The sequence below is a fragment of the Teleopsis dalmanni genome, chromosome 1, assembly GCF_002237135.1.
Source record: "Teleopsis dalmanni isolate 2A chromosome 1, ASM223713v2, whole genome shotgun sequence".
In the NCBI taxonomy this organism is placed as follows: Eukaryota; Metazoa; Arthropoda; class Insecta; order Diptera; family Diopsidae; genus Teleopsis; species Teleopsis dalmanni.
In genome coordinates this window covers 87,370,627-87,381,583 of record NC_051846.1, presented here as the reverse complement: position 1 = coordinate 87,381,583, position 10,957 = coordinate 87,370,627, and the positions used below count along the sequence as shown (strand labels likewise).

The 10,957-nt window shown below is 29.7% G+C and overlaps 1 protein-coding gene across 1 annotated transcript; it reads left to right on the top strand.

The window, feature by feature from the left end:
• Window positions 1–958: 958 nt before the first annotated feature.
• On the top strand, window positions 959–1,894 carry LOC119686483 (transmembrane protease serine 9-like; the record flags this gene model as incomplete). The annotated part of the gene is made up of 3 exons (XM_038101073.1): window positions 959–1,322; window positions 1,378–1,673; window positions 1,748–1,894. Coding segments are annotated over 3 exons (807 nt in total), but the record flags the coding sequence as incomplete, so codon positions are not given.
• Window positions 1,895–10,957: the final 9,063 nt, after the last annotated feature.

Genomic DNA, 10,957 nt, shown 5'->3' with positions numbered 1-10,957 from the left:
AAAGCCAAATTTAATGATGACATTAAAAAGAAATAAACATTGAATAAGAAAAAAAAAGTTCATATCTTTAATTTTAAATAAGAATTTGGAATAAGTTTTGTTATTAATAAATATTTTTTAGGAAAAATATATATATTTCTATTATATTTAGAACGTTCTTAAAACGTGAAAAGTACGACTAATTATATTAATTTCTTTTATTATAATTTAAGTAAATTTATAATTGCTTTATATTAATTATATTCAAATTCCATTTGTAATGTCATAAAGTTATCAGGTACCTCATATCTGAACACCATGTTCATATACCCTGTATATAATTATTACATATTGCACAATATTGGTGCTTTTTTACTATTATGCCTACAGCACAATTTTGTTGCTGTTTGCTTATACAACAACATCCTCTTGGGAGATAAATTAAAAAAAAAAGTGCTGTTTTAGTTTCCAAACCTTTTTAATAGTTTATGTTCTGTTCCAGCCATTCCTGTTTATATTTATTTCCTGAAATATAGACCCGTCACCTTTACAGTTGATTTAGTTGATTTGATATACCACGTTTAAATTATCCAAGTTCTTCATATTTTTCTTCATGTTGGAGTGAAGCTTAAATACTTTTCTGAAAGAGGGTAGAAGAGTGAATACTGTCTTACAATGCTTCGGAATTTGTTTTTCAATTCGTAATAGAACATTGGGTCAAAGAGATCTAATGCTAATAATTATTAGCCAATAGTAATAGCCGTTTCAAAGAATTATTATATATATAAGAATTATTATATTATTATATATATCATATATTATATATACAATAGGATAGAAAGTAAAATGTTGAAATGAAAAAATTACTTATGATATTGTAATTTATATCAAATTTTTTAATATAAACCAATTTACAACTAGTATGTAAATTGTAGTATTTAAAATATAATTCGTTTTAAATACATTGCACTTATTTTATTTTTCACAAATTATAGTTTCGTCAATTGTTTGCAACAAAAGAAACTCACGAATTGTTGGAGGCTCACAAGCAGTAAAGAATGAAATACCTTTTATTGTGAGTCTTACAAGACGTGGAGGACATTTTTGCGGTGCAACTATTATACATGAAAGTTGGGTATTAACAGCGGGCCATTGCCTATGCAACGGTTTGAATAAGTTCGTTAAGCCATCACAAATTAATGGTGTGGTTGGCTTACACAGTATTTCTGAATATACAAATGGCATTACTATAGCCACTGATGCGACAACCCCGATACAAATTGATTTTAAGAAAATAATTACTCATCCCGAATATATTTGCACAAAAGTTAAAAACGACATTGGTAACATATAATTAAGTTTCAAAAAATCAAGTACTAACGATTTTTGTCCGCATAGCTCTTCTAGAAATTGTAAAGCCAATTAAATTTACTCCATATATACAACCAATTTGTCTTAATGCTAAAACAGGTTCAAATAATTATGAAAATGAAGTTGCAACAGTATCTGGTTGGGGTTGGACTAATGAAAATCAATCTATTGGAGAGCGTGCAGACACCTTGAGAAAAGCATCCGTTCAGATATGGAACAACAGTGATTGTGAAAAATCATATCAGCTAAATGGCAAAACAAATAATATATATGACACTCAATTATGTGCTGGTTTCGAGAATGGTGGCATCGATTCTTGTTGGGTAGTATTTTTTAAATTTATGAATTAATATAAAATTTATAATAAAAGACTAATAAAGACATATATATTTGAAAGGCTGATTCCGGTGGCCCACTTATATTTAAAGAAAATATTCTAATAGGAGTCGTTTCAACAGGTATTGGTTGTGGCAGACCAGGTCTACCTGGTATTTACACACGTGTTGGCAAATATATTGATTGGATCGAATCTGTGATAATTTAAAATGAATGCAGCTGAGCAGATAATATTGACTGTGATATTTCAAAAAGTATTAATAGTTCGTAAATATATGTTAACCTACAATTCGAAATAATATTTCTGTTTATTATAAATATTCAAAAAAGATGTTTTCGATCTTAATATATGTAGATATTTTAATTTTTATATATAACATTAATAAAGTACCAAAAATTATTTATTTTTAAAAATATACATAAATTTTTATTTTTTTAATTAAAAGAAGAAACGAATGAAAATGTTGCTATGGACCTTTTAAAATGGTGTGTTGCTATTTAATATTGGACGTAAACCTCCCTTGTTTCGATGTACTCGTTCGCGTGATTGTTCATTTTTTTTATAACTACAAATAATGGATCAAAATCTCAAAAATACAACCTCTACATATATTAATAAAACTGTCCAAATTATTTAATGGTAATCGAATGGTAATTTATAAATATGACTTAATTGTCTTCCAAGCAAATTAAGAAAGTAGTCAAATTTAAACGAACGGAAATAGGGCTTATCCGTAAAAACGATATGATTTTAGTTGAATGAGACAAAGCCGAGTGAAAGAAATCAAATGAGACCATAATTGAAATATTTGCTTAAATGCAATAATCCGCATTAAACTATCAAAGCAAATCAACATTAACCCCAAACATATATCAGCTGAGCGGTATGTGCGCTACCAAACCGATTTGTGCTTGAAGAATAGTTGTGTTTTTGCCTAGTTTAGCCCTAGGCAGTATTTCAGACCCGGTCCGCTGCGCTACTATAAGTAACATTTAAGTTCCATGTTCAATTGCACAGTTTATGCAACAGGGTGATGATTTCATTTGATGATGACAGCACTCATTTGATGATGATGGCGCTCAGATAGTTTAACGCGAAGCATTAAAGCTGAGCTCCCAGGTTCAAAGTACCTGTACTTAAACAACTGCTTTGGTTCGTTTTTCAGTGATGGATCCCTTCGTATACTATGCTAAAATATTCTAGTTCACCCTGTTGATTTTATCGGGCATTAGAATTTCATGATTTTATATTTGAACGTCTTTTTGTTGTTGTGTTATGTCGACTTTGATATTGCCAAAAAAAAAAGCACAATAATTCATTATTAAGGTTGTATCATAAGTAAATTTTGCAAATCAAACTATTTTTAATTTTAAATTTTAAAGATAAATCATAAAATAAATCAACTTTTTTCAAATATTTTACAATTTTAAATTACAACTTATATTCACAAAACATTGGTCTCGCCCGTTCGAGTCATGGAGTAGCATAAGCATGACTTTCTGCGTATTATGTTCCTAGATTAGCTTCTATACATAAGAAAAAATATATATATCCTGCAACAAATAGTGCCTCTACAAACAGAACAGTATTGAAATTTAACAATTAAAATTAAAAATATAAGTAATTAATTCAATCATATTACAGCTGGTTTATGATTTCGTTCTAATATAAACACAGCAAGTAAATTTGTTAAAACTTTCACAGCACATTGATAAAAGGTCAGAAAAATGTGCGACCATAAAGGCTAGTACGGCTTTGGGTCAGTTGGTTAAGGTGCGCTGATTATTTCCAAGACCACTGATGATGGGTATTTGGCAATACTCGAAGCAGCTGTATTGTCAGCCAAGAATTCAATTAATTAAAATTTTATATAAAAAATATTTTTTGTTGTTGTAGTTCACTACTTTTCGAAAGAACCTCAATATTTTATAATAAAAAATATGTGATTTTTATTCTGAGAAGATATTTTGAGTTCCACCAGTTATCCATAGATTGAGGTATTGTTCGTCTGGATTCGAGGACGTTTGTTTTCATCCGGCATTGAGTTCAACAAATTACAATTATTGGTGACAATTACCAATATTAATTAAGCTAATAATTTTGTTAAATATTTCTGCTGCTTTTCATTTTATTTATCATAACTGATAAGCGTGGGTTGAGAAATTTTTAAGGGCAGTTGAAGATTCTTTATATTGTTATGGGGAGTTTGATTTGAACTGTGATAGTAGCAAATGTAAGTAAAAAAAAAACTAAGAACAACTAAGTAGTGAACGGATTAAATTATAGTTACATACAAATAAAACATTTGTACGCAATAATTAAAACTCAGTTTAATTGATGTTCATAACATGACGCTCTATTTAATTCTTTACTTATATTATTTTTACTTAAATATGTAAACTGATGTTTTTAATTTAACTTTGTACTGTGTATGTATATACCTAAGTGGGCCTGCAACCTCAGTATTAATGCCTTGTGCTAGTTTATCTACATATCGTCGTAATCAAAAGATGACATAGTATAGAATGATATTTATAATAACGCATCTAGATAAGTAGGTGTATAACATATATATATTTTATAGAAGAATGAGTTTATAATTGCGATAAGAATTATAAAGTCATTATATTACGATAATTATATAGTTTAGAATAAAATATATTTTTATTACTTCATAATTTTATTATCCTTTTTTTTTTGTAAAGATAATTCGAAGGAAAGTGAAGGTATATACCCCCTTTTAACAATGAATTAATAATATGGGATTTAAATAGATTAAAATTAAATTCTAATATGTATTTTAAATTTACTTACTATTTAATTAATTGAAGTTATTGACTTATAGCGATTAAAATGTGGAAAGATATTATAAAAAATGTCATTATACCATTAAATCATTAATTCTATCTATATCTATGGTCCACTTTTTTGTGTTGTCAGTTATTGCGCAATTATTTTTGTCATCGTATTTAATTCTCTATGCGGTATTCTATATATATTTCCAGTTTTACATATAGCTAAATTATTGCATGTACTAAACTCCCTAATTCTATTCTTATTCTATTAAAATTTCTATCATATAATTCTTACACTTATATTTATCTACAGTATAAAGAGCTCGTTTCATAAAGGTCTGAAGTTAAAATTTAATTTTTTTGTAGTATGATTCGATCAAAAAATTATATAGGGCTGGAACTTTGTCGAATATAAGCTCAAAAGGACAGAAATTATGTGCCACAGAAGGTGTTGTATTGTAACAATAACCGTAGTTTTTTCTTTCAGAGTTGCAAAAAAATAACATTAAGTCTGGTTGAAACAAATTGGCATCACTTTTAAAATATGTCAAATGCTTTTGTTTACATGTTTTTTGTTGTGTTGTGTACAATATGAAATATGAATATTATAAACACTAAAAACTAATTAATTTAAATAGAAGAAAACAAAATGAATAATGTAAGAGCAATGGTAAGCATTTTTATCTTATTATTTTAAAATATTTCAATTTGTTATTATTTCTGATTGGAATTTTGCAACATATTTCCAATGAACATTGACAATATAATGATTTTTGAAACTTAAGACCCAAAATTTTTTGCGAGTAAAACCTAACTCTGAAGATATTAAGAGCATTGTTGTTGCTTCACATGTTTGCTTTCGTAAGTTGCGAGAATTTTGTTGCTACTCTGAAAGAAAAAATTTCGGCTGTATGTAATATTTAAGTCATTTATTCCTTGTCATTTATTCCGACAAGGTTTGGCATTAAGGCTTACTTGCGAAAATTAAATTAAAACTACCTGAAAACATGCATCGGTTATTTATTTCATACTTAACTTCTAGAAAATTTCGTTGGAAACATAACTCTTTTACTTCAAGAGAAGTTAAAATAATGGCAGTGTTTTTGGGCCGTTTTTATATTTACTATACACAGCCGATCTTTCTCTCTTTTCTCACTATAATATTTCAACTTTTGCAGATGATACTGCAATCCTTAGTGTACATAGAAACCCCAAAATGGCCTCTCAGAATTTGTCACTTTATCTGTGTCTTGTTGAGAAGTGGTTGGCCAAATGGAAAATAAAAGTAAATGAATCAAAAAGTGTTCAAATAACGTTTGCACTAAGAAAAGAGACTTGTCCACAGGTTACACTGAACAACACTCCAATTCCGCAAGCAAACGACGTAAAGTATCTTGGCATTCATCTTGATAGAAGGTTGACTTGGAGCAAACATATAGATAGTAAGAAAACACAAACGATTAAAGTTTAATCAGCTCTATTGGCTTATGAACCCAAATAGTAAACTAAGTCTTGAAAACAAAGTTTTACTATACAACTGTATCATTAAACCTATATGGACTTATGGAATTAATTTATTTATTAATTTATGCTTGCTCTACAAATATTGAAAAGATTCAAAGAGTGCAAAACATCAACACACGTAAAATAACAGGAGCCCCATGGTACGTAAAAAACTCTAATATCCATAAGGATTTAAACATCCCACTAGTAAAGGATGTTGCCCGAGCATACATAGGCAAATATCTTACGAAGCTTATCGTACAGCCCAACCCACAAGCCAGACAGTTGGTTCCAACACTTAGAACTTCACGTTTAAAAAAGAAACAACTACTGACCTGCTGATTTTGATTGAATTTATTATTATTATTATTTAAAAAATATATTTTGGCAACTAAATTATTGCTAAATTGATAAATTTATTGATAAATTTTATTGCTATTGCTATTATTATCAATTTTTAAAAGATTATAAATAACCCACCCCATGAAAACCTACGGCTTTTTATATTTATTTTAAGATTTGAAAATTTATTGTTAATTTCTTATGTTAAGAAGGAGTCAATAAAAAATGAAATGAAAAAAATAAAAAAAAAATTATTCCAATTATCTCGTTCACTTGAAATAAAATTTCACACATATTAATTCAACGTTCTGTGGTTTCGTTCCAGAAGTTTCTAAAAATTATGTTTTTATATTCAGTGCTCATATCAGTGTTTTTTTCATAGACACATAATTTTCATTTTTCCACCATTATATTTTTGCTTAGAACGGCTATTGCGATTAAATATTTTGTTAAATCGCATAATGCCGTAACGACATATTCATTACCGTATTCAATACTTTTGTTGTACTCGCTTATTCTAGCTTTAGAAATATCAGTGTTGGTGTACCACAATGTAGTATTCTTGATCCACTTCTGTACCTGCTCTATACGTCCAACTTGCTGGTCTTAAATTAATGTCACCGTTTCGTTTGCTGATAATACTGCTGTTTTAGTAGTCGAAGGATCAATTGAAAAGACAGCGGCTAAATTACAACCCGTTGTAAATTGAAGCTTATGAAGCGTATAAAGCTTAACAAAGTCGGATAATCTGTGACAGTTTGGAATTTACTATTTTCTGTCAAAATGATTTTATTTGCACATATATGCCTCAGGCATGTCGTGACCGGTTGAAAAATCAGTAGTTATCTAGGTGAAGTTTTGAATTATGTTTTCGACAAATGTTAAACACATCACTGAGGTTATTTAACATCTGCTTTTCTGAACAATCAAGAAACACTAAGTAATTTATGCACAGAAATGTTTACTCTGGAGTTAAACCTGAAAATGCTACTTTCATCATTCGTTGGTTTAAATTAAGAAAAATGTTTAATCCAGCTATCCATATACGAGTTTCACACGGAATTAATCTCTACTATAGAGAGAAATGATGTCCCGAGAATTTTCATTGCGTTGTGTTAAAAACCCGATGTGAAATTGCGACGAGGAAATATTTTGCTCTGCCTAATTGGTCAAGAATATAATTTTTTCTTGGCAAAAAAATTTATGTATAATTAACTTTTTGTTGATTCTCTTTTAATCTGCAACTGGTTGCCATCTTTTGTCATTTGTTACCATATATCGTCATATGATATAATGTCATAATATCGTAGTTAATTAATTTTTTTACTTGCCTTTCATTTTTACTTGCTTATTTCATTCTTGTGAGTATATGTTATTCTGCAACTTTTCACATATGTTGCTCTTTAATTTTTAAACATAATTTTTGTTTGTAAAAATTATTGACAGAAATATGTAGTATCGGTTTCAAGAACAAACATGTCAACTTATTTTCTATAAAGCTTTTCTAACACTGTTTTTACAAGTGGGGGGTTTGTTCTCAATATTCATAGCTTTCATTATTAGAATTGATATTATATTGTTATCATTCAAGTTCTTAACAGTGCTCTTAATGTTTGGTATGAAAATATTTTCATTGGTGGTATTTATTATCCGTACATATACCCAAGCACTTGTCACTACTGTGATAGCAAATAAGTTAGCGCTTTTAATTTTATGGCAAGTAATAAATCATCTGAGTAGATCGTAATTTTTCTAAAAACTTCAGATCCGGAACGGAGTGATGTAAAAATTACATTTAAGTTATATCTCGTAGGTCTGGTGCGATGTCTTGGGAATAGTTATCTAAGCTTAACAGTCTTAGCTTAACAGTCTTTTTTAAAAAGCCAAGAGCTAGTATTCTATCGCTTAAATAGGTTTTCGACTTTTAAATCGTTTTTAAGCTTCCCCACTGTATATATATATGTATACACATACATTTTTTTAAGCCTTTTGGATTTGTATTGCATTAGTGCTAATGTATTATCTTTCTTTATGTACATTCCTATTGTTAGAGAATAATAATTGGAAATCCAAATATTCGAACGCTTCGAAGTCACAAAAAACTCAATTTTTTTCAATTTGAATACATCCGATATCCGATTAATCGAATAATCGATCAGCTTTGGTTTTTAAAGAATTCGAATAATATGCCAATGCCTCGCGCTAGATTAGTTTACGTATCGTCATTATCAGAACATATGTTTTGGCACAAACTATGGCAGCTTAGCATGGAAATGGATTGCTATTTAAAGTAGCGCAGTTAGGCACATATATATCAGTGACGACTGCTCTAAGGTGCGAAGGTGTACAGCGCACACTCTAACATAATTTGCAAACTGTCAAATATGATATATATAAATTTATTAAATATCTTTACATCAAGAATTAATATTGTTTATTACATTTTCATATATATATTTTTAAAAATTAAAGTTTTAGCAAAAACAATTAAATCTAATTATTTACGAAGCTCATTTAATTTGCTTCTCTTAGCTACTAAAGTCGTTAGTTGTGCTCATAAGTTTGCAGCTCACATCGCAAAATATTTCTATTATATTTCGTCTTTCCCCTTTACGCAATTGCATTCATTAATTTCTGTCATAAGTGTGCACAAAAGTAGAATGAACAAAATAATGTGCGTGTGCAATAACAATTCAACATGTTGACTTGCCGACATTAGATGTGCGGCTACAGTTTGCAGCTCACATCACCATACATTTCTTTCAAATTTCGTCTCTTCCCTTTTAGCCGTTACTCCAGCGAATAATAAACGCTTGGTGTGCGGAGTAGCTGGCCGCACATTTATACGTTGCAAGTACCATGTTCGATTGTGTTTGATCACTGCATAAACATGTATAGTTCTAAATAGAAACTCTTTTGTTTGAAAAAAGTTGGCTTGATGTTACAAGATATATGTTAAAAGTTGTATTTATTCCACATATTGATATAATATTAAACTTGTACATTAATTATTAATTTCATTTGTTTAATATGTTTTTTGTTAATGAATTATTAAATGTTATATTGTGAATATATTGTTGCCTAATGTAATATAGTTATTATTAATAAAACATCTCATAAAAGTTTTAGAACTGCCGCACACCCTTCCAGATAGGGCACGCGTCGTCACTGATATATATACACGACAAAACTGGAATTTTAAAAAATCTATATTTTTCAATTTCTTTAATTACACACACATATATGTATATATAATATATATACGTGTTAAAAAATTGGTCTTAAATTCATTTAAACAGGAAGGCGAGATTATAAATATTTATAACTATACAGTTGAACTACTTAATAAGTAAATTATGTATTATTTACAAAAAAAATTAGTTAGAAATAAATAAAAAAAACTGTTAAACTGTTTAAATACAACTATCTATTAAATAATTGAACAGTGGAAGACTTTTTCGGTCGTTATTTTAACATCAAAGATCATTCCCAGCAGTTCAACTAAATTTAGGTTGTTAATATCCGCCCTTCCATAAGTTGACCCAGTCGTACTTCTGACATCAATTTGTTTACATTGCAGTCCTTTCTGCAGCTAGACGGAAATCGATAATATATACCATTCAACAGTTTACCATTTGTCATCTCATTACTGTTGATATCCTTCCACATATAAGTAAAAAAATCTTTATGTTAGGTAATTATCATGGCTACAGGTAGGTATGACTTCGTTGTTATACCATACTTAAGGATTCAAAATCACGGTTCCTTCCACACTCATATATATCTTTAGTGCAAGTTTTATTATCTATAAAAACGTACAAGCACAGTGTGGATGGTATGATACATTTTAGAGATATAATGAATTTTATGATTTGAATAGCGTCTGCAAGAAATAAGTTTGGATTGGTTATTTCACATTATTTAAATCTGACTAATGGTTTTATAAATAAGCCCAAACACATAACTTCAACTGGTACCGGTGGAATTCCTCGGATTTCCAAAGGTGATGTTAAGCTTAGACGGCAGGGGAAAACGTAAATTTTGAACTTTCATGCCCCAAGAACCTCCCTCCTGCGGTGAAGGGGTTAGAATTTTCCTGCGGTAAAGTATGAATGTCGTAAGAGGCGTAAGAGTTGGCCACAGCTTCAGCTAGACTGACCAGTTGAGATTGTATTCGTAGTGGCTGATGGCTAATACCCAAACTTACGCGGGAAGAATGTTCAGTTTTGGTTTACATTCGGCGTGGAGTTGCGTATTCACCACCGGGTGCTACAGTCCAAATTGTAGCAGAGGTTTTTGATAGGCTTCGCATCAAACCAAGACAGAAGATATGACTAACACAAATTTCTTCATAGGTAACCGGCGGAATTAAACGGTAATTTCAATGGGGCGTTCATCGGCGCAATGCATGTGTAAAGAACACCATGATGTTAAGCCTACATGGCAGGAAGTCACGTTAATAATACAGATACGTCTGTCCCTAGAGCCTTTAGTTATTAATAACAGGGTTTATAGACCGAAATTAAAGAGGTATCGCATGGTAATTCCAGATTCTGTATTCTAATAAGAAACAACATTAATGCTTGTTTACTTTCTAGATTTAGTGACAACTACAATGTAGTTATGGTCA